Source organism: Tachyglossus aculeatus, chromosome 15 (assembly GCF_015852505.1).
Source record: "Tachyglossus aculeatus isolate mTacAcu1 chromosome 15, mTacAcu1.pri, whole genome shotgun sequence".
Taxonomy (NCBI): Eukaryota; Metazoa; Chordata; class Mammalia; order Monotremata; family Tachyglossidae; genus Tachyglossus; species Tachyglossus aculeatus.
Genome location: NC_052080.1, coordinates 4963609 through 4988700, shown reverse-complemented (window position 1 = coordinate 4988700; position 25092 = coordinate 4963609). Strand labels below are relative to the sequence as shown.

General features: G+C 44.4%; 2 protein-coding genes across 3 annotated transcripts in view; both read right to left on the bottom strand.

Moving 5' to 3' along the window:
* Nucleotides 1-9494, bottom strand: part of PHKA2 (phosphorylase kinase regulatory subunit alpha 2) — a 65448-nt gene extending 55954 nt beyond the window's left edge. For both annotated transcript variants that reach the window (XM_038757086.1, XM_038757087.1), the window contains exon 1: nucleotides 9306-9494. In XM_038757086.1, coding sequence (XP_038613014.1) covers nucleotides 9306-9383 — 78 coding nt within the window. In that variant the 5' untranslated portion in view covers nucleotides 9384-9494. The remainder of the gene's footprint in view (nucleotides 1-9305) is intronic.
* Nucleotides 9495-15041: 5547 nt separating this feature from the next.
* Nucleotides 15042-25092, bottom strand: part of ADGRG2 (adhesion G protein-coupled receptor G2) — an 86407-nt gene continuing 76356 nt past the window's right edge. Inside the window, exons 25-28 of the mRNA XM_038757202.1 lie at nucleotides 21165-21448; nucleotides 19853-19954; nucleotides 18740-18889; nucleotides 15042-17036 (exon numbers count right to left, since the gene is read on the bottom strand). Coding sequence (XP_038613130.1) covers nucleotides 16852-17036; nucleotides 18740-18889; nucleotides 19853-19954; nucleotides 21165-21448 — 721 coding nt within the window. The 3' untranslated portion in view covers nucleotides 15042-16851. The remainder of the gene's footprint in view (nucleotides 17037-18739; nucleotides 18890-19852; nucleotides 19955-21164; nucleotides 21449-25092) is intronic.

Sequence of the window (25092 nt, the reverse complement as noted above, 5' to 3'; positions counted from 1 at the left end):
CTTTGCCCCGCTCTTATTCCGATCAATAAATGATACATTCCATTTGCACCCTTTAGAAAATCCTGACATTCCATGGGTTGTAAGGCTTTATTACGTACAAAAGGATGAGACACAGGAAAAAGAACAGCAGCAGGGGTGAGGAAAGATGCCTCATAATAATGATGGTACTTGTCAAACACTTTCCCCGCCCTTCTAGACTGTGAGCCCGTTGTTGGGTAGGGATTGTCTCTGTTGCAGAACTGTACTTTCCAAGCACTTAGTACAGTGCTCTGCACACAGTAAGCACTCAATAAATACAACTGAACGAATGAATGAAAGTACTGAACTAACGGCTGGGGTGAATACAAGCAAATCGGGTTGGACACAGTCCCTATCCCACATGGGACTCACAGTTTCCAGTCCCTTTTTACAGATGAGGGAACTGTCACACAGCTGACATGTGGCAGAACTGGGATTAAAACCCATGACCTTCTGATGTCCAGGTCTGGGCTTTCTGAGCTCAAATGGGAGCTCTGTAGTGTAAAAATAAACACTCTCACCTCTCTTGTGCCACAACAGTGGATCCAGAGAAAGAATACGGTACAACTTTGGTGAGGGAAAGATGTAGAGAGATTTGACTGTTTTTAGTGCACATATGAAATCCTACTCCCTTCCTCTGATAATAATAGTACTTGGTATAAGCACTTACAATGTGTAAAGCACTGTTCTAAGCACTAGGGTAGATACAAGTTAATCGTACTGGACACAGTCCCTGTCCCACATGGGACTCACACTCTAAATCCCCATTTTACAGCTGAGGCAACTGAGGCCCAGAGAGGTCAAAGTGACTCACAAAGCAGAAATGCACCAGAGCTGGGATTAGACCACGGTTTCTTCTGACCCCCAGGCCCAGGCTCTAGCCACTAGGCCACACTGCTCCTCAAGACTGTCAGCCTCATGTGGGACAGAGACTGTGCCCAATATGATTAGGACAGGAACTGTGACCGACCTGATTATCTTATCTATTCCCCAGTGCTTGGGATATACTGAGTGCTTAATACCATAATAACTATTATTATGATTATTACCTGAACCCTCCCATCCTTTCCCGTGTAAGAGGAGTAGAAGGGGTCTACCCCAATTCCACCAGAGCCTGTCGAGAATATGAGCAGAGGGTGACCTTTCTTTGGGAGATGCCCCACTTGCTTCCACTGTGATGAGATTATCATCAGGAAACAGTACAGTCTGGTGAAAAGAACACAGGTCTGGGAGTTAGAGGATCTGGGTACTAATCCCGGCTCTGCCATTTGTCTTTCGTGTGTGACCTTGGGCAAATCACTCAACTTATCGGTGCCTCAGTTGCCTCGTCTGTCAAATGGGGATTAAACTCCTCTCCCTCTAATTTAGACCGTGAGCCCCATGTGGGTCAGGAATGGTGTCCAACCTAGCTATCTTGCATCTACCAGAGCCGCTTAGAACAGCGCTTGACATACAGTGACCACTTAACCAATACCAAAATAATAATGATATTATGATATTATATCTGCTTTCTAACCTAGATAAGACATGCTTTCTAAAGCTAATTTACTGACTTCTATCCAAAGGGCATAGTGAACACACATGTAATGCACCTCACACAGATAAATATCTGAAAACAGAACCAAAATATATTTTAAAAATAAGAACATGAGTTCCATTATATGTTCAAATACCAATGTAAATGTATTTCCTTACTTTAAATTCCATTCTTCTGTGTATGTATGTAAATACAATACGTAATTTTGCATCGTATTCAGCAAAAAATCACCTAAACAACTTGGACATTAAAAGGATTCATTCATTCGATCGCATTTACTGAGCGCTTACTGTGTGCAGAGCACTGCACTCCGCGCTTGGGAGGGTACAATACAACAATAAACAGGCACATTCCCTGCCCACAACGAGCTTACAGGTTAGAGGTGGGGAGACAGACATCAATGCAAATTAATAAATTACACATATGTACATAAGTGCTCATAGTGATAATAGTTAATATTTTATTCTTTCATTCAATCATATCTATTGAGTGGTTACTGAGTGTAGCACACTGTACTGAGCACTTGGGAGAGTATGATACAACAATGAACAGTCACATTCCCTGCCCACAACGAGCTTACAGTCTAGAGTGGGGGAGACAGACATCAAAACAAATAAATAAAATTACAGATATGGCCGTAAGTGGTGTGGGGCTGGGAGGGGGAAAGAGCAAAGGGAACAAGTCAGGGCGATGCCAAAGGGAGTGGGAGATGAGGAAAGTTGGGGCTTAGTCTGGTAAGGCCTCTTGGAGGAGATGGGCCTTAAATGACGCTCTGAAGCCCCGCCCATCCTTGCAACCTAATACCACAATTATTATTATTATTATTATTATTATTATTATTATTATTATTGGGAGGAGTGGAGAACAGGTGGCTGTCCCCATCAGTACACACCTCCTTCCTCCACCTCTATAAACCATCCATTTTCAGGATACAGAAAATTGCCATACTTTTTACCGGTCTGGGCCACAATAAATCTAGGTATCTACGATAGGTTTAACCGCTCGTACTAACTGGTGAACTTGAAGCGATCTTCAAAAGCCACATATGCATTTTTTTGAGTTTCTATCTTCCCTACCCTCTGTGCTCCTCTTTAGCCCAAGTCCTCCAAAAGCCCACACATAGCAGCAAGTATATTTGGCAACTGATTCCTGGAAAAATTCTTCTCATACAAAAGAATGGGAATCAGAGGGTGTTAACCTGTAATTAACTGTGCTGAATGCAAAACTCTCATCAGTTCAAAATTGTGGACTGGGGATCTTTTTTCCCCCAAAAGGGATGAATGAGAAAGAGGAAATATATCCGCACTATCGGGGGGTGATTTTTTGCCAGGCTGTGACTTTTGGCTGTGACCTTTCCTACCCTACATGCCCAGCTCGGGTTAAGATGACCTCCTAAACACCAGGCGAGACTCAGGTCTGAACTCTGACATTTTATCCTCAAGCCTGCTCTCACAGGAGACGCACGCGATACTGAAATCCGTGGACGGGTGGGTGTCAGACATGTGATACCACTGGGCAAATATTGGTAATAACTTCAGTAACTGTGGCATCTGTTAAGTGCGTACTGGGTGTCAAGCATTATAGTAAACAATAGGGTAGATACAAACTAATATGGGTCGGACACTGTCCCTGTCACACAAGGAGCGCACAGTTTAAGTAAAAAGGAGAACGGGCAGTGACTCCCCAATTGGCAGATGAGGGACGTGACTTGTCCAAGGTCACCCAACAGGTACGTGGGGGAGCCGGAATTAGAATCCAAGTCCCCTGACTCCCAGTCCCATTCTCTTTTAACTGTGCCACACGGCTTCTCTAATACAGTTATTCACCAGGAAATCTAATATGGTATCATCATATTTCAGCGTAGGTGATGAGTCTTTGCCCTTTGGGGTTTGCTTCTTCCTGGATCGGCGGTCTGACAGGTATAAAGAGGCCCAGTCTTTTCCTAATAATAATAGTAATATTAATTATGGTATTTGTTAAGCGATTCCTAGGTGTTGGGCACTGTACTAAGAGCTGGGATGGATAGAGACACAGTCCTGAATATGGGGAATTTGGGGAACTACCACTAACAAAGAAATACTCGTAACAATAAAGGCAATGTGACCTGGTGGAAAAAGCTGGGGGATGAGTTGTCAAAAGTCCGGGGGTTAGAGTCCGGGCTCTGCCAGCACCTGCTGTGTGACCTTAAATAAGTCATGTAACCTCTCTGGGGCATGGTTTCCTCATCTGTAAAATAAGGATAAGATTTCTGCTCTCTCCACCTCTTAAATGTCAGCCGCACGAGGGACAAGTCCTTTGTCCTTTGTAATTTATTTATTTATATTAATGTCTGTCTCTAGTCTCTAAGCTCCTTGTAATTGGGGAATGTATCTGTTTACTGTTGTACCGTACTCTCCCGAGCGCTTAGTACAGTGCTCTGCACACAGTAAGTGCTCCATAAATACGACTGACCATGTACGACCTCGTTACCTCACGTGGAAAAGCAGTTTGGCTCAGTGGAAAGAGCCCGGGCTTTGGAGTCAGAGACCATGAGTTCAAACTCCAGCTCCGCCAACTGTCAGCTGTGTGACTTTGGGCAAGTCACTTAACTTCTCTGTGCCTCAGTTCCCTCATCAGTAAAATGGGGATTAAGACTGTGAGCCCCCTGTGGGACAACCTGATCAACTTGTAACCTCCCCAGCGCATAGAACAGTGCTTTGCACATAGTAAGCGCTTAATAAATGCCATTATTATTATTATTTGGAGTCAGTGGTCGTGGGTTCAAATCCCAGCTCCGCCAATTGTCAGCTGTGTGACTTTGGGCAAGTCACTTAACTTCTCTGGGCCTCAGTTACCGCATCTGTAAAATGGGGATTAAGATTGAGAGCCCCCGGTGGGACAACCTGATCACCTTGTAGCCTCCCCAGCGCTTAGAGCAGTGCTTTGCACATAGTAAGTGCTAAACAAATGCCATCATTATTATTACCTGGTCTCTACTCAAGGACTTGGTTTAGAATAATTGCAGAGTTCCACAACTATTAATAATCATTTCCTGAAAGATGTAGCGGGTTGGAGAAACGAGGCACAAGCCTGATCATCTCTCACCCTCCTTATACCCTCTTCTTCCTAAAAATGAACAGCATGGTCTCGTGGTAAGATCACAGGCCCAAGAGTCCGAAGACCTGAGTCCTAATCTCAGCTCCACTAGTTGTCTCCTATGTGACCTTGGGAAAGTCATTTTACTTCTCTGTGCCTCAATTACTTCCTTTGTAAAACGGGGCAGTGGGGGGGGGGGGGTCAATACCTGCATATATCTGTAATTTCTTTCTTTCTTTCTTTAATGTCTGTTTCCCCCTAGGGACTGAGAGCTTGTTGTGGGCAGTAATGTGTCTATCTGTTGTTATAGCATACTCTCCCAAGCGCTTAGCACTGTGCTCTGCACACAGTAGGTGCTCAAAAAATACGACTGAATGCCCAATCTCCCTCTTATTTCCCTTCATAGTACGCATTTAACAAATATCAGAATTACTATTATACATGGAATAGTAGATAGAGCCTGGGCTTGGGAGTCAAAAGGGTCGTGGGTTCTAATCCCACTTGTCTGCTGTGTGACCTTGGGCGAGTCACTTCATTCAATTGTACTTAGTGAGTGCTTACTGTGTGCAGAGCACTATACTAAGCGCTTAGAAAGTACAATTCAGCAATAAAGAGAGACAATCCCTACCCTCACTGGGCTCACAGTCTAGAAGGGGGAAGACAGACATCAAAACAAGAAAACAGGCATCAATATAAATAAATAAATATTTACATGGCACATTAAAACAAGTAAACAGGCATCAACGTAAGTAAATATGTCGATTTACTCATTATTCCCATTATTCAATAAATTCTCATTATTCAATAAATCATTATTCCCTGCTAGACTGTGAGCCCGTTGTTGGGTAGGGACTGCCTCTATATTTTGCCAGCTTGTACTTCCCAAGCGCTTAATCCAGTGCTCTGCCCTCAGTAAGTGCTCGGTAAATACGATTTTCATTCATTCAATCATATGCCCTGTGTGCAGGGCACTGTACTAAGCGCTTGGGAAGTACAAGTTGGCAACGTATAAAGACGGCCCCTACCCAAAAACGGGCTCACAGTCTAGAATGAATAAACAGAATTAAAGATATATACATACATACCTCCATTCCCTCATCTGTAAAATGGGGAATTAAGACAGTGAGCCCCACGTGGGACAAGGGATTGTGTCCAACCCAATTTGCTTGCATCCACCCCAGCGCTTACTGCAGTGCCTGGCACATAGTAAGCACTTAATATCATTGAAAAGAAAGAGCGAGAGAGAGACATGGGTTCTAATCCCACCTTGGCCCCTGGCCTGCGGTGTGACCTTGGTCAAGTCCCTGCCCTTGAAGCAGTGTAGCCCAGTGGAAAGAGTCCGGGCTTAAGAGTCAGAGGTCATGGGTTCAAATCAAATCAAAGCGCTTAACAAATGCCATTATTATTATTATTATTATAACAAAAGCCATCATCATTATTATTCCAGCGCTTAGAACAGTGCTTTGCACATAGTAAGCGCTTAACAAATGCCATCATTATTATGATCTAGACTGTGAGCCCACTGCTGGGTAGGGCCCATCTCTATACGTTGCCAACTTGTACTTCCCAAGCGCTTCGTACAGTGCTCTGCACACAGTAAGCGCTCAATAAATACAACTGAATGAATGAATGAATAATAATTATTAACAAATGCCATCATTATTATTCCAGCGTTTAGAACACTGCTTTGCACATAGTGCTTAACAAATGCTATTATTATTATTATTATTATTATTATCCAGACTGTGAGCCCGCTGTTGGGTAGGGACCGTCTCTATATGTTGCCAACTTGCACTTCCCAAGCGCTTAGTACAGTGCTCTGCACACAGTAAGCGCTTAATACGATTGAATGAATGAATGAATGATTATTATAAACAAACGCTATCATTATTATTATTATCCAGACTGTGAGTCCGCTGTTGGGTCGGGACTGTCTCTATATGCTGCCAACTTGTATTTCCCAAGGGCTTAGTCCAGTGCTCTGCACACAGTAAGCGATCAATAAATACGATGGAATGAATGAATGAACAATTATTATTAACAAAAGCCCTCATTATTCCAGCGCTTAGAACAGTGCTTTGCACATAGTAAGCTCAGTGGAAAGAGCTCGGGCTTTGGAGTCAGAGGTCAGGGGTTCAAATCCTGGCTCCGACACTTATCAGCTGTGTGACTTTGGGCAAGTCACTTCGCTTCTCTGGGCCTCAGTTCCCTCACCTGTAAAACGGGGATGAAGACTGTGACCTCCCCGTGGGACACCATGATCACCTTGTATCGCCCCCCCCCCCCTCCCCCGGCGCTTAGAACAGTGCTTTGCACATAGTAAGCGCTTAACAAATGCCTCATTATTATTATTAAGCGTTTAATCAATCAATCGTATTTATTGAGAGTTTACTGTGTGCAGCGCGGCAGAGCTTAACAAATGCCATCATTATTATTAAGATTATTAGGCGCTTAACAAATGCCATTATTATGCATTATTATGAATGAAAGGAAGTCAATAAATAGAAAAGCAGACGAATGGCATTAATAAAGCAAATCCTGGTTCCGCCACTTATCAGCTGTGTGACTTTGGGCAAGTCACTTCACTTCCCTGGGCCTCAGTTCCCTCACCTGTAAAATGGGGATGAAGACTGTGACCTCCCCGTGGGACACCATGATCACCTTGTATTCCCCCCGGCGCTTAGAACAGTGCTTTGCACATAGTAAGCGCTTAACAAATGCCTCATTATTATTATTATTATTAAGCATTTAATCAATCAATCGTATTTACTGAGCGCTTACTGTATGCAGAGCAGCAGAGTTTAACAAAGGCCATCATTATTATTATGATCATTAAGCGCTTAACAAATGCCATTATTATGCGTTATAATGAATGAAAGGAAGTCAATAAATAGCAAAGTAGACGATTGGCATTAATAAAGCAAATCCCGGCTCCACCACTTATCAGCTGTGTGACTTTGGGCAAGTCACTTCACTTCTCTGGGCCTCAGTTCCCTCACCTGTAAAATGGGGATGAAGACTGTGACCTCCCCGTGGGGCAACCTCATCACCTTGTCTCCCTCCCCCCCCCCCGGCGCTTAGAACAGTGCTTTGTACATAGTAAGCTCTTAACAAATGTCACATTATTATTATTATTATTAAGTGTTTAATCAATCAATCGTATTTATTGAGCGCTTACTGTGTGCAGAGTGGCAGAGCTTAACAAATGCCATCATTATTATTATTATTAACCGCTTAACAAATGCCATTATTATGCATTATAATGAATGAAAGGAAGTCAATAAATAGAAAAGTAGACGATTGGCATTAATAAAGCAAATCCTGGCTCCGCCACTTATCAGCTGTGTGACTTTGGGCGAGTCACTTCGCTTCTCTGGGCCTCAGTTCCTCACCAGTAAAATGGGGATGAAGACTGTGACCTCTCCGTGGGACCCCATGATCACCTTGTATCCCCCGACCCCCCGGCGCTTAGAACAGTGCTTTGCACATAGTAAGCGCTTAACAAATGCCTCATTATAATTATTATTAAGCGTTTAATCAATCAATCGTATTTATTGATCGCTTACTGTGTGCAGAGCGGCAGAGCTTAACAAATGCCATCATTATTATTATGATTATTAAGCACTTAACAAATGCCATTATTATGCATTATTATGAATGAAAGGAAGTCAATAAATAGAAAAGTAGACGATTGGCATTAATGAAGCAAACCCTGGCTCCGCCACTTATCAGCTGTGTGACTTTGGGCAAGTCACTTCACTTCTCTGGACCTCAGTTCCCTCACCTGTAAAATGGGGATGAAGACTGCGACCTCCCCGTGGGACACCATGATCACCTTGTATCCCCCCCCCCCCCCGGCGCTTAGAACAGTGCTTTGCACATAGTAAGCGCTTAACAAATGCCTCATTATTATTATTATTAAGCGTTTAATCAATCAATTGCATTCATTGAGCGCTTACTGTGTGCAGAGCGGCAGAGCTTAACAAATGCCATCATTATTATTATGATTGTTAAGCGCTTAACAAATGCCATTACTATGCATTATTATGAATGAAAGGAAGTCAATAAATAGAAAAGTAGGCGAATGGCATTAAAAGAGCAAATCCCGGCTCCGCCACTTATCAGCTGTGTGACTTTGGGCGAGTCACTTCGCTTCTCTGGGCCTCAGTTCCCTCACCCGTAAAATGGGGATGAAGACTGTGATCTCCCCCGTGGGACCCCATGATCACCTTGTATCCCCCCCGGCGATTAGAACAGTGCTTTGCACATAGTAAGCGCTTAACAAATGCCTCATTATTATTATCATTGTTAAGCGTTTAACAAATGCCATCATTATTATTACGATTAAGCGCTTAACAAATGCCATTATTACGGCATTTTTAGACTGTGAGCCCACTGTTGGGTAGGGACTGACTCTATGTGTTGCCAACTTGTACTTCCCAGGCGCTTAGTACAGTGCTCTGCACACAGTAAGCGCTCAATAAATACGACTGATTGATTATTATGCATTATTATGAATGAAAGGAAGTCAATAGAAAAGTAGACGAATGGCATTAATAAAGCCAATAAAATCGAAAAGGGGGGAGGTGTCGGGGGGGGGGGGTGCGCGCGCCCGTCGGGGGGCCGCGGGCCTGAGGGGAGGCCGTGGGTGGGTGGGGGGGTTCTTGGGGGGTACCTGGCGTCGGAGGATGGTGTGCTGGACGAGGCGGGCGTAGCCGTCCAGACGGACGCCGGAGTTGCTGCGACTCCTCATCCCCACGACGACGACGACAACGACGACACGGCCACCGCTCTCCTCACGCCGCGGGACGACAAGATCGCGCGCGCGGGGCCTCGCGCCGGGCTCTCCTCAGGCAACGAAGCACGAGGGGCGCGCGTGCGCGTCCTGGGGGGGCGGGGCCTCGCGCCGGGCTCTCCTCAGGCAACGCAGCAAGAGGGGCGCGCGCGCGCGGGGCCTCGCGCCGGTCTCTCCTCAGACAACGAAGCACGAAGGGCGCGCGCGCGCGCCCGGGGGGGCGGGGCCTCGCGCCGGCTTTGCCTCAGGCAACGAAGCACGAGGGGCGCGCACGCGCGCGTCCTGGGGGGCGGGGCCTCGCGCCGGGCTCTCCTCAGACAACGAAGCAAGAGGGGCGCGCGCGCGGGGGGCCTCGCGCCGGGCTCTCCTCAGGCAACGAAGCACGGGGGGCGCGCACGCGCGCGTCCGGGGGTCGGGGCCTCGCGCCGGGCTCGCCTCAGGCAACGAAGCACGAGGGGCGCGCGCGCGCGTGTCCTGGGGGGCGGGGCCTCGCGCTGGGCTCTCATCATCATCATCATCAATCGTATTTATTGAGCGCTTACTGTGTGCAGAGCACTGTACTAAGCGCTTGGGAAGTCCAAGTTGGCAACATATAGAGACAGTCCCTACCCAACAGCGGGCTCACAGTCTAAAAGGGGGAGACAGAGAACAAAACCAAACATACTAACAAAATAAAATAAGTAGAATAGATATGTACAAGTAAAATAAATAGAGTAACAAATATGTACAAACATATATACATATATACAGGTGCTGTGGGGAAGGGAAGGAGGTAAGATGGGGGGGGATGGAGAGGGGGACGAGGGGGAGAGGAAGGAAGGAGCTCAGTCTGGGAAAGCCTCCTGGAGGAGGTGAGCTCTCAGTAGGGCCTGACCACACAGTAGAGGCTCAATACAGTAGTTTGCAAGCAGTAGGTGTCCAGTTCAGTGCTCTGCATACATTTTATTCTGACTTGACACCTGTCCACATGTTTTGTTTTGTTGTGTCTCCCTCTTCTAGACTGTGAGCCCGTTGGTGGGTAGGGACCGTCTCTAAATGTTGCCAACTTGTACTTCCCAAGCGCTTAGTACAGTGCTCTGCACACAGGCAACGAAGCACGAGGGGTGCTCGCGCGCGCGTCCGGGGGGGCGGGGCCTCGCGCCAGGCTCGCCTCAGGCAACGAATCACGAGGGGCGCTCGCTTGTCCTGGGGGGCGGGGCCTCGCGCCGCGCTCTCCTCAGGCAACGAAGCACGAGGGGCGCGCACTCGCGCCCTGGGGGGGGCGGGGCCTCGCCTCAGGCAACGAAGCACGAGGGGCGCGCACGCGCGCCCTGGGGGGGCGGGGCCTCGCGCCGGTCTCTCCTCAGACAACGAAACACGAAGGGCGCGCGCGCGCGTCCGGGGGGCGGGGCCTCATCATCATCATCAATCGTATTTATTGAGCGCTTACTATGTGCAGAGCACTGCACTAAGCGCTTGGGAAGTACAAATTGGCAACACATAGAGACAGTCCCTACCCAACAGTGGGCTCACAGTCTAAAAGGGGGAGACAGAGAACAGAACCAAACATACCAACAAAATAAAATAAATAGGATAGAAATGTACAAGTAAAATAAATAAATAAATAGAGTAATAAATATGTACAACCATATATACCTATATACAGGTGCTGTGGGGAAGGGAAGGAGGTAAGATGCGGGGATGGAGAGGGGGAGAGGAAGGAAGGGGCTCAGTCTGGGAAGGCCTCCTGGAGGAGGTGAGCTCTCAGCAGGGCCTTGAAGGGAGGAAGAGAGCTAGCTTGGCGGAGGGGCAGAGGGAAAATAAATAGAATAGATATGTACAAGTAAAATAAATAGAGTAATAAATATGTACAACCATATATACCTATATACAGGTGCTGTGGGGAAGGGAAGGAGGTAAGATGGGGGGACGGAGAGGGGGACGAAGGGGAGAGGAAGGAAGAGGCTCAGTCTGGGAAGGCCTCCTGGAGGAGGTGAGCTCTCAGCAGGGCCTTGAAGGGAGGAAGAGAGCGAGCTTGGCAGAGGGAGGGCGGGGGGGGGCAAACATACTAAAAAAATAAAATAAATAGAATAGATATGTACAAGTAAAATAAATAGAGTAATAAATATGTACAAACATATATACCTATATACAGGTGCTGTGGGGAAGGGAAGGAGGTAAGATGGGGGGGATGGAGAGGGGGACGAGGAAGGAAGCAGCTCAGTCTGGTAAGGCCTCGCGCCGGTCTCTCCTCAGGCAACGAAGCACGAGGGGCGCGCACGCGCGCGTCCTGGGGGGCGGGGCCTCGCGCCGGTCTCCCCTCAGGCAACGAAGCACGAGGGGCGCGCGCGCATCCGAGGGGGGCGGGGCCTCGCGCCCCGGCTTTCCTCAGTGCGCCGCTGCTGCGCGGAGGGCGGGGGCGCGCGCGCGCTCTCCTCAGGCAACGAAGCACGAGGGGCTCGCGCCCCTGACGGGGGCGCGCGGGCGAGGGGCGGGGCCTGGCGCCGGGCTCTCCCCAGCCCACGAAGCACGAGGGGCGCGCGCCCCGGCTTCCCTCAGTGCGCCGCTGCCGCGCGTGCGCGGGGGGGCGGGGCCTCGCGCCGGGCTCTTCTCAGGCAGCGAAGCACGCGCACCCGACAGTGGGCTCACAGTCAAGGCCGTACTGAGAGCTCACCTCCTCCAGGAGGCCTTCCCAGACTGAGCCCCTTCCTTCCTCTCCCCCTCGTCCCCCTCTCCATCCCCCCATCTTACCTCCTTCCCTTCCCCACAGCACCTGGATATATGGATATATGTTTGTACAGATTTATTACTCTATTTTATTTGTCCCTATCTATTCTATTTATTTTATTTTGTTAGTATGTTTGGTTTTGTTCTCTGACTCCCCCTTTTAGACTGTGAGCCCACTGTTGGGTAGGGACTGTCTCTGTATGTTGCCAATTTGTACTTCCCAAGCGCATAGTACAGTGCTCTGCACATAGTAAGCGCTCAATAAATACAATTGATGATGATAAAAGGGGGAGACAGAGAACAAAACCAAACATACTAACAAAATAAAATAGAATAGAATAGATATGTACAAGTAAAATAAATAAACAGAGTAATAAATATGTACAAACATATATCCATCTATACAGGTGCTGTGGGGAAGGGAAGGAGGTAAGATGGGGGGATGGAGAGGGGGACAAGGGGGATGGCCCTTCTAGACTGTGAGCCCACTGTTGGGTAGGGACCGTCCCTAGATGTTGCCAGCTTGTGCTTCCCAAGCGCTTAGTACAGCGCTCTGCACATAGTAAGCGCTCAATAAATACGATTGATGATGATGATGATGATGATGAAGCACGAGGAGCTCGCCGCCGAAGGGCGCTCGCGCCGGGTTCTCCTCAGACAGCGGCGCACGAGGGGCGCACACAAGTATGCGTGTGCATTTATACACGTGTACATAATAATCTCACTAAAGATATTTTTGTGAGCCTCTTTTGGGTAGGGAACACGTCTACCATCTCTGTTATGCTGTGCTCTCCCAAGCGCTTAATACAATAATAATAATAATAATAATGGCATTTATTAAGCTCTTACTATGTGCAAAGCACTGTTCTAAGCGCTGGGGAGGCTACAAGGTGATCAGGTTGCCCCACGTGGGGCTCCCAGTCTTCATCCCCATTTGACAGACGAGGGAACTGAGGCCCAGAGAAGTGAAGTGACTTGCCCAGAGTCACCCGGCTGACAAGTGATTTGAACCCACAGCCTCTGACTCCAAAGCCCGGGCTCTTTCCACTGAGCCACGCTGCTTCTCTATGTTCTGTACATAGACGTGCTCAATAAATGACTGATTAGAATACCTCTGCATTTTCACTTGGTGTATTCTTCCTACGTGCTTTAGAAGATTTCAGACAGTCACGCATTAAAGAAGTTGGATCGGAGGAGAATCTCAGTTGAAAGTGTTGGGGGAAGAGACCAAACGTACCGTCAGTGATCAATCAATCAATCGTATTTATTGAGCGCTTACTGTGTGCAGAGCACTGTACTAAGCGCTTGGGAAGTACAAGTTGGCAACATATACAGTCCCTACCCAACAGTGGGCTCACAGTCTAAAAGAACAGTGATGTTCAGAGGAAGACCAGGACCAAAAGGACCCAATACGGTGGCCAGTTAGTTCAGTCATTCATTTTCATTCAATCGTATTTATTGAGCGCTTACTGTGTGCAGAGCACTGTACTAAGCGCTTGGAAAGTACAATTTGGCAACAGAGACGATCCCTACCCAGCAACGGGCTCAGTCTAATTCGAGGTCCTCCCAGGTCCAATAATAATAATAATGGTATTTGTTATAGCCCTGCCTTCTTTTCATTCCCCCACTTGCAGTCCCAAGCAATCAAAGTCACCGGGAGATGAGAGTGTCATGGCTACAGATCTTTCAAGACAGGACTTTTAGACTGTGAGCCCACTGTTGGGTAGGGACTGTCTCTATATGTTGCCAATTTGTACTTCCCAAGCGCTTAGTACAGTGCTCTGCACATAGTAAGCGCTCAATAAATACGATTGATGGTGATGACTTGGCGAGCTTCCTAAGGGATTGGCGAACTTCACTGGCTCTCTTTCCCCTTCCCAATTATCTTCCTCAGAAAGGGAGTTTTCAGATTGGTTGGTGATGATGATGATGATGGCATTTATTAAGCGCTTACTATGTGCAAAGCACTGTTCTAAGCGCTGGGGAGGTTACAAGGTAATCAGGTTGTCCCATGAGGGGCTCACAGTCTTAATCCCCATTTTACAGATGAGGCCCAGAGAAGTTAAGCGACTTGCCCAAAGTCACACAGCTGACAATTGGCGGAGTGGGGATTTGAACCCATGATCTCTGACTCCAAAGCCCGTGCTCTTTCCACTGAGCCACGCTGCTTCTCTGGTGTTCAGAGTTGGCCAGAGTAATAAGACTGCCTGCAGGCCAACCAGAACATCTCATATTTTCTGTTTGGAGCAAAGGATGGTTTGGCGTTTTTAGGAAAACAATCAGCTTTGGGCAGAGAGCAAGCGTGGATTTGGCATGGGTTTGAGGACACTGCAGTGAAATAAAACCCTCTTCTCAGGGGAGGGTTTTCTAGACTTCTTCTACACGGTGAGCCCGTTGTTGGGTAGGGATTGTCTCTATCTGTTGCCGAATTGTACTTTCCAAGTGCTTAGTACAGTGCTCTGCACACAGTAAGCGCTCAATAAATTCGATTGAATGAAGGAAGGGGAGATATTCCCCCCGGATGGGGCAGGAAGGGAGGTGCTTGTGCAGTTTTGTAAGCCTTGAGCCAAGTGTTTGCCATACAAGGATCCTTTTAGACTGTGAGCCCACTGTTGGGTAGGGACTGTCTCTATATGTTGCCAATTTGTACTTCCCAAGCGCTTAGTACAGTGCTCTGCACATAGTAAGCGCTCAATAAATACGATTGATTGATTGGAACAGAAGACCAGAGTGAGAGGAGGAATCATGAGAAGCCTACCTGCATTGCGGTGTCCAGTTACCCCAAAATGTCCCGACTGATTGTACATCACACTTTTCTGTAGTTCCTTTAGCATTATCTTTCTACCGGAACTTTCTATCAAATATATGGTCTGTGCATTAGCTTTAGGAAAAAAGTTATGGAGTGCTGTGAACATTTACTCAACTGCAGATTTATTTATCACTTTTAACATTTTAAAATATAAATACAGGAGATTTAAATAACTCTTACAAGAAACGGTGCCAAGGCAACGAGCCCAACACCTCAGTCGCAGAACTACAATATTGTATTATTTCTATTTGGTACCACATTCACCTTCACAAGTGGAATATAAGCAAGATAACTTTAGTTAGTGGAGGAGCTAACTAAATGTTCCAAATCGTTCCGATGAAACACATCAATTCATGGTAATGGAAAAGATCCAGTAGGTGGGAAGCGAGGAAAAACCCATGAATTCCATGAAAAAAGGGATGTCCGACATTGAAACAAACAATAACGAGGGTGATTCCACTCTTCCAAACCACGTGCTCACCTTGATCAATATACATTCTTCAAGACATAACTTGAAAAAATAAAACCAAAATCATTCTGGCTTTAGCTTATACAGGAAACTAACGATTGTAATGTGTGGTCGCCTTGGCTACTTAAGGATGGCTGGTAGGAATATTGTTTTTGGTGTATTTCACCTTTATATCAATCACCTGCATTTCTTTCTTGGAATGGTTGTGAGGGATTCACTGACTTCCACATGAGTGTTTCAATCTACTCAGGTGCTGGAATTTCCCATTAAAGGTTTGCAGGCAGTTGATGACATTTGAGGAAGTTTTGCTACAACTGCTGGCCTGATCTATCTTTCTCTCTCTCTCTCGCTTCCTCTTCCTCCTTTTTCCTTCCCTTACTCCTCATCTTCCTCATTTTTTTTTCCTGTTCTTCGGCCTACCAGTGGCCCCAACTTTTATTTCTTACCCTCATCCTCATTTGAGATCATCACATTAAAGGACTGGAGTCTTACCTTTCCCTCAGCTTCACAGCACTTCTGTAATTTCTTTTAAGGTCTGTCTCCCCCTCTACACTGTAAGCTCCTTGTGGGCAGGGAACGTGACCATCAACTCTGTGGTATCGTACTCTCCCAAGCGCTTAGTACAATGCTCTGCGCACAGAAGGCGCTCAATAAATACCCTTGATTGATTCATATTCCCACTCCTGTCCTGACTGAATTCTGTATCAGGCTACAAAGACTTGCCTTGAGTCTCAGTCATGAGGAAGCTGAAGGGCCTTTATAGAGATTCTATGTAGCCACATTCTTAGCCAACATTTTTGTTGCCTTTGTAGGTTGCTGTATTTCGTGTGGTGTAGAAATCATCTTTAAACATAAAAAGAGGACAGTTTGGGAGTCCATTCTGTCATTTAACAGTCCTTAAAAAAGAGAACCTAATCATTTGTTTTACAAAAATGCATTTACATTATAAGAAATAAATACAAATAGGAGAAGTGGGGGGGGGGGTTATGGGCTTCAGCTTATATACAACAAAAACATCTGCTACTAAAACCTATGAATTGGCTGAAGGAAACAGAAGCTTTATATTACACTATGAAAGAGTTTAGCGTTTTTCAAAATCTAGCTTGACGTGGCCTACATTTTTACAATACTACTACGGATTATGGCATCGCTAATTATACCGATAAAGAGATGTCCGAAAACTAGTCCTCGTTTGAAAGGACGAATGAAAACGCAGATTGCAAATATACGCATGCCATGATGCGGTATTTGAAGTACCTTGTGCATAACGTTTAAAATCCTTGATTAATAACCGTTGATCTTGATGGTCCAAGGTAAGTTCTCCCAGAGGCTTCTAAGAACTGAATTAAATAAAGGTCAGTTGCTAAGTCTCACATTATGTAAAAGTTAAAATTCTGATATTTTGCACTGTAAAACATCATGCCAAAAAAAAAAGAAAGTCATCACATTTGTTCTATAAAGTGCAGGCTTCCCCTCTTTGAAGTCCTTCTGAGAGAGATCCGGTTTTTGTTGTTGCTGGCCTCATCCTTCTCATTCAGTATTAGCTGCTTTCCTGAGAAGTCGTGAAGGCACACGTCACCATTCTGAACGTTGAATGAAACCCCGTTTCTCTCCGTAGAGACGTGAACTTTATAAAAAAGCAAACAGACCCACAGATGGAGATCACGATTTACCTAAGGAACTCATTCAACCGACCACTCCTCAAGACCCCACCCGAACTATTTGCCACAAAGACACGCTCGCTCCTCAAAATCATCGAGTGCTTTCATGTGATGGATTGATTCCTTCCCTAAAATCCACCCAGACTTGAAGGGGGAGCTATTTGCAAAATTATTATTAACATTTCCCCATGGAATCAAAATGTGAAAGAAGAGCATGAAATTTCTACTAAAGAGGATTCTGTTCTAATACTGGATAAACTCTCGAGTGTCCTTTAAAAATCGCCTCTGTTTCTAGGACTACTTAAGCATTTAGGCACTCTCCTTCCCCCTCAAAACACATACACACCACTCTCTCCCCCCGCCTTTATATATTTAATACTACCTGTAATTTATTTTAATGCCTGTCAACCCAACTGGACTGCAAGCTCGTTCATCAGAGCAGGGATGTGTCCATTTAATCAGTGGTATTTACTGAGCACTTATTGTGTGCAGAACACTGTACTAAGCACTTGGGAGAGTACTATGCAACAGAGCCGGTAGACACACTCCCTGCCCACAACGAGCTTACAGCCTGGCGGGACGACGGGGGTGGAGACAGACATTAAGAGAAATACAATTTATAACGTTTAATTTATAGATACGGACATAAGTGTTGTGGGGCTACTTTACTGTACTCTCCCCAATGCTGAGTATAGTGCTCTGCAAACAGCAACCACTCAACAAAATATCACTGATTAGTTGAAAATGTTTCTTCCTAAAGGAATGAGTCCGTAGCCCAACGATCCAGGTGTGACCACAAGTTGCTAGCATCCAAGAAAACAAGGCAGATCCACATTGGGAGGCTGCACAAATAATAACAGTATTCGTAAAATCAGATCACGAACCTTCAGAATATATTCACGTACTCTGCAGAAACCTTGAGAAAAGTAAGAAGAAACCTAGCAATCATTAGCCAAGAAATAAGATTCCCTCCATGAAATCAACCAAAAAGTAATATTAAGAAGCAGCCATCTGTGACGACAGATGCCAAGAGAGTGATGAGGAAATAGCAGGTCAAGTCTTTGAAAGAGAAGAAAAAGATTGAAACGTCTATGTCAGAATTAAAAGATGCGAGAAGCATAGAGCTGGTAGCCTATTTTCATTTGGCTTAACATACAAGAAAATGATTCAATCTGAAGCATTCTGCAAACGAATCTGGACATGAATCTTGTCTCTGGGATTCAACATTCCTTTACTGGGAGAAAAGATTAATAAATAAAAGCAAACAGCAAGATGGCAAAGGCAGAGGAGGTGGCTAGTCAAAATGCCCAACAACTGGTGTAATTTCATTAAATTACTTCATTACTCATCTTAAAGAAGGATGACAGTATGGACATTAAAGAGGAGAGACTAAGCTGGGAACTTGCGCTGTTAAAAAAATTTTTCACGTGATTACCAGTTCACATCAAGTATGAAAGGTATGTTTTGACTTCAGTTTCCAGTGAAAAAACGAGTAAAAATCAGATTCATCTCATTGAAGAACACTGACCGTTGAATGGCCATTTCAAAACCTTTTAGTCCTCTCGTTACATGAATAATTGTAGGTGCTTAGCAGTGTGGTCATACGAGGAGAAATCTGTTTTTAAGAAGGCAGAGCAGCTTGAGAAATACTAACTTGAGACATACATACCGTTCCCATTTGAATGTATTGAGCAATCATTCACTAGCAGTGTGGTGGAATTAGTGGAGTTACTGTTTGATTGTAAAGAATTTGAAGAACTGGACACTCCTTGGTTTACATTCTGCTTCTTTAAACCATTAGTAGCAGTTCTACTCCAATCTACAGCAGAATAAGCATTCAGAAAATAGTGCAGTATGTTGAAGCACGAATGGAAGACTACAAATCACAGTGCCACTTTAGGTCTTACAAGCTGTATGATTTCAAGGTTTTATGACAGCATCATTATATTTGAAGACTTACAGTCCTTTTGGGTTTACAGTCTTTAGATCATAGGTTTAATTGCCTTGTAAAATAAAAAAAGGAGCTAATACTTCCTTGTGACTTCCCCACAGCACCTGTATATATATATATATATATATATATATATATATATATATATATATATATATACATATATATGTTTGTAAGTATTTATTACTCTATTTAACTTCTACATATCTATTCTATTTATTTTATTTTGTTAATATGTTTTGTTTTGTTCTCTGTCTCCCCCTTCTAGACCGTGAGCCCACTGTTGGGTAGGGACCGTCTCTATATGTTGCCAACTTGTACTTCCCAAGCGCTTAGTACAGTGCTCTGCACACAGTAAGCGCTCAATAAATACGATTGATTGATTGACTGTGACTGAAGATATGGCTAAATCTTGTCCAACATGGCAAACCTAGAATTGTGGCTTTCCCTCTCAGGCGGCATACTCAATAGCACAGTCAATGATTTATTTGGATTCTACCCTTTGTTACATCTTTTTTAATGTCCGTCTTCCCCTTTCGAATGTAAGCTCCTTGAAGGCAGGGAATGTGTCCTGTGCGCTGTACTTTCCCCAGCGCGGTTGAGTGTCTTGCACTCAGTAAGAGCTCCATAAATATTACTACTTTCGCTCTGTTGTATTATATAAAATGAAATTACACAGCGAAACTAAGACCCACTGCGATATGAATCAAAATCACTGCCCATCTAAAAGACACCAAGAAACATGGACAGTCTTGAAATGGTTCATCTGTAGAGGACCGAACACGGAGAGACACAGTGTTTTAAAAGGTAAAACTACTGCTTAATGTTTACCAGAATTTTCCGCCAGTCGGTATCGCCCACAACAAAGATACCGTCGCCACTGCTTGCGGACGTTTTCCTTGGCTACACAGTAGAAGACGAAAATGAAGAATCCTAAAAAATAATAATAGTAATAATAATGTGACCGTGAAAAAGCAGTGTCTAAAAATTCCTATTTAAGATAAACATGAATACCTTGTAAGGTGGGCCATTGGCAATATGCTACTAGCGTAAACACTTGGTCAGAGTGTTCTTTGGTAGCTTTCTTTACATTATTACCATCTTTGATATTCCAAGGTCACAGGTCAATTCAGGAGTCCAGCTGAGGAGTCCAATCCGAGTTCCACCTATACACAGCCACTTGCCTGCTGTGTGGCCTTGGGCAAGTGACTTCACTCCTCTAAGCCCCAATTTCCCCATCCGCAAAATGGAGATTAAACATCTGTTTTCCCTCCTCCTTCGACTGTGAACCCCAAGTAAGACAGGGACCATACAGTGTCCAACGTGATTATCTTGCATCGACTCCAACGTTTAATACGGTGCTTTTTTATGGTATTTGTTAAGCTCTAACTAAGTGCCAGGCTGTACTAAATGTTGGAGTCGATCCAAGTTGATCAGGTTGGACACAGTCCCTGTTCCACGTGGGGCTCCCAGCTCTTCTCCCCATTTTACAGATGAGGTAACTGAGGCGCAGGAAAGTGAGATCACAGCACGCAAGTGGAGGAGCTGGGATAAGAACCCAGGTCCTCTGAGTCCCAAGGCCCAGACTAAGCCCTTAACAAATCCCACAGCTATTATTATTATTATTGTTATTATTATTATTACTAGCACACTTTACTCCTTCCAAGCCATCTCCTGGCTGCTGAATAGCCTACTGTGCCTGAAGCCTTTTTTTTTATACCATTCATTCATTCATATCATATTTATTGAGCACTTACTGTGTTCAGAGCACTGTACTAAGCACTTGAAAAGTACAGTTCAGCAATAAAGAGAGACAATCCCTGCCAACACCGGGCTTACAGTCTAGAAGGAGGGAGACAGACATCAAAACAAGTAAACGGGCATCAATATAAATAAATTGAATGAATATATACACATCAAAACAAGTAAACAGGCATTAATATAAATATAACTATAGATATGTACATATATACACAGGCTGTGGGGCGGGAAGGGGGGGTAGAAAAAAGGGAGCGAGATGGGGTGATGTGGAGGGGAGCTGAGGAAGGGGGGGCTTAGTTTCCTTCAAACAGGAATTAAGACAAAGCACTTTAATGGGAATTTTATATGTATTCGATTTCCATCATTTCTACAGTCAGCTTACCTTGCAAGGTGTTAAAGGCGGCAAACAGGTACATAAAAATGAGGTTAACCGGTCCCCAGGCAAAAAAAGCAAAACCCCAAGTAATTCCCAAAAGGAACGTGAGTCCAGCAACACTCCTAAGGTCTTGGATGCTTGTTTTCCTCTGAGTTCCAAGTTGCTTCTTCTTTTTAATTCTACACAGCTGAATCAGCACCACAATGAACATGCTGACATTCAACAGAAATATCACACAGAAGTACCCGACGACGGTTATATAAAACACGACGTTGTTTTTGATCCAGCAACTGAAATATAAGAAACATATTTGGGGGGTGAGAACATTAGGGCTTATCTATCACACTCTGATTAAATGATCCTATTAAAACTCGTGGAAACCACAGATGAGGGTATATAATATATCTTTAATTCTATTTATTTATATTAATTCCCCTTTTACTTGTTCTAATGGGTATATATATCTAATTCTATTGATTTATACTGATGCTATTGATGCCTATTTACTTGTTTTGATGTCTGCCTCCCCACTTCTAGACCGTGAGCCCGTTATGGGCAGGGACTGTCACTCTTTGTTGCTGAATTGTACTTTATAAGTGCTTAGTACAGTACTTATTAAGCACACAGTAAGTGCTTAATAAATATGATAGAATGAATGACTGAGGAAATAAATCAAAATGAACAAGAAGGATACTTTGTTTTCAATGAATCGTGTTCCATAATGAACACAACTGAGTTAATCTCAAATCAGTTTTTGGGGGGTCCGATTCAGTTATGTCCTGCTTAGAAAGGTCACATGTCCACATACAGATTCATGAAGGTGAATTTTTACAATGATGAAATTTATAATTTATAATAATGAAATTTATAATGATGCTACTGATGTCCGTTTTCTTGTTTTGATATCTGTCTTCCCCCTTCTAGACTGTGAGCCCATTGTGGGCAGGGATCATCTCTATTTGTTGCTGAACTGTACTTCCCAAGTGCTTAGTACAGTGCTCTGCACACAGTATGTGTTCAATAAATATGATTGAATGAATGAATGAAATTTTAAATTCTTGCAACAATGACCAATTACTACTCTTCTGATATATGTACAAATTGCACAGGAGCATAAGCCGAGAGGCCCAGAATTAGAAAACCACAAAGCTGGAATAAAAATACATTCATTCATTCAATCACATTTATTGAGCACTCACTGTGTGCAGAGCCGTGTACTAAGCGCTTGGGAAGTACAAATAGGCAACATATACAGTCCCTACCCAACAACGGGCTCAGTCTATCCTCATAAATAAACTTCTCTAGTCTGTCCCCACGATCAACCTATATATCTTCTCAATTATGTCTTACCTAAAATTCAGCCACCTGAACTGCACACAGTATTCCAGATGCGGGGGTTGTAAGACTAAATATTGAAAATGATCCAAGACATCAGCATTATTCTTCAGGTAAATGATCTTCCCTGTTATCAGCTCTAATCCAGCACTTAGAACAGTGCTTAGCACCTAGTAAGCACTTAACAAATACCTTCATTATTATTATCAACCAGCAGAGCATGTGAAGGGCCAGAGAAATATTTTGTGGAACTGCTAAAATATTACCAATCAATCAATGGTATTTATTGGGTGCTTATTATGTGCAGAGCACTATGTTAAGCACTTAGCAGAGTACAATACAACGGAATTAGCAGATGGATTCCCTGCCCATAACGAGCTTACAGGCTAGAGAACTAGTAAGCGATAGTAAATGAACAAGTTATAAACGGGTAAATTGGGTAAACGCACTGGGGTAACTTCTGGGAATTATTAAATTGCTTTATTGCCACAATTCAGAACAGTGTGGAAATGCATAGTGGAAAGATTAAGGTTCTCCTGGACTCTTAGGCCAGATTTACTTTTCCACCTTCCCTAGAATTTTCATTTTTCAAGTTTCAGAGAATCTGCAACCTGCAAGAGAATCTTCCCTTTGGGATGGCCTGGCTGTCTGAACTTAAGTTTACAAACTAAACAGAGATGCAGCGCAGGCTAGGAAAAAACACGGGCCTGAGAGTCGGAGGTTGTGGGTTCTAATCTCTTTTCGGCTGGGCAACCTGAGAGTCGCTTCCCTTCCCTGGGCCTCAGTTACCTCATCTGTAAAATGGGGATTAAGACTGTGAGCCTCACGTGGGACAGGGACTGTGTCCACAGTTTTCTGTGCTGTTTGTTTCATTTTCTTGTGTCCCTTTAAAAAATATAGAGGGTACAAGGAAAAAAATCAATCTTACCATGTAGAAAAGATTAATCAATGGTATTTAATGACTGCTTACTAAGTGCACAGCACTGTACTAAATGCTTGGGAGAATACAATACAACAGACTCCACAAGGACTTTGCAGTTTAGCAATATGTCCCAAAATGATTGAGCCCATTAAAATATCCTCCCAACCGCCACTCCATCTCCAAAAATCATTAGCAGGTGCAGGGGAGAGTCCTTTTGGCCATGAGCGGGGGAAGAAATATGAAATTAAAATCAATCAATCAATCAATCGTATTTATTGAGCACTTACTATGTGCAGAGCACTGTACTAAGCGCTTGGGAAGTACAAATTGGCAACACATAGAGACAGTCCCTACCCAACAGTGGGCTCACAGTCTAAAAGGGGGAGACAGAGAACAGAACCAAACATACCAACAAAATAAAATAAATAGGATAGAAATGTACAAGTACAATAAATAAATAGAGTAATAAATATGTACAACCATATATACATATATACAGGTGCTGTGGGGAAGGGAAGGAGGTAAGATGGGGGGATGGAGAGGGGGACGAGGGGGAGAGGAAGGAAGGGGCAAATTAAAAGCAAATTTCCGGCACAAACGGCTCTTAAGTGCGCAAGGCGACAAGCCTCTGGTGCTGCAGCTGGCAATGGGGGAAGGCTGTGATAGATCCTCAGACTCCTTCAGAGAAATGGGGCTAAGTTAGGGGCTCCCTAAATCACAGACTGTGAGCCCCTTCTGAGACAGGGACGGTGTCCCATCTGACTACCTCGTGTCAACACCAGCGCTTTGCAGAGAGCAAGCGATTAATAAATATCTTAATTTTTGAAGAGGAGCTCTGATGACAGAGAACAGCCAGTGCAGTTTCTAATAATAATAATGGTGATGGTATTTGTTAGGCACTTACACACGGTCACACAGCAGACAAGTGGCAGAGCCAGGATTAGGGCAGGGATTGTCTCTCTATATTGCTGAATTGTACTTTCCAAGCTGAATGGAGGGAAAATTGTACTTTCCCTCAAGGATGTCTCTAATCTAATCTAGCGAGGTTCTCCTTCGCTAGACTGTAAGCTCCAAATTCAGTGCTCTGCACACAGTAAGCGCTCAATAAACATGATTGAATGAATGAATGAACCCATGACCTTCTTACTCCCGGGCTGATGCTCTATCCACTAAGCCATGCGCTTCTCTATACTGCTTTTCTAGACCATTAAAGCCAGAAACAGTACAATTTAAAGCTGAATAAAAATCTCTTTCAGGCAATGTCAGAGAGTAACACGTAACATGCCTTGTTTTAGTCTACATTTCATTTTAGATTGTGAGCCCACTGTTGGGCAGGGACTGTCTCTATATGTTGCCAATTTGTACTTCCCAAGCGCTTAGTACAGTGCTCTGCACATAGTAAGCGCTCAATAAATACAATTGATGATGATGATCTCCTTGATTGGCTGGGGAAGGTATTTTAGACAATACAAATCCTTTTCTTTTTTTAAGGTATTTGTTGAAACACTTACTATGTGTCAAGCACTGTTCTAAGGGCTGGGGCAGATATAGGTTAATCAGGCTGGATACAGTTCCTGTCCAAGGTGGGGCTCACAGTCTAAATAGAGGGGAGAACAGGTATTGAATCCTCATTCTGCAGTTGAGGAAACAGGCACAGAGAAAGAAATTAAGGGACAT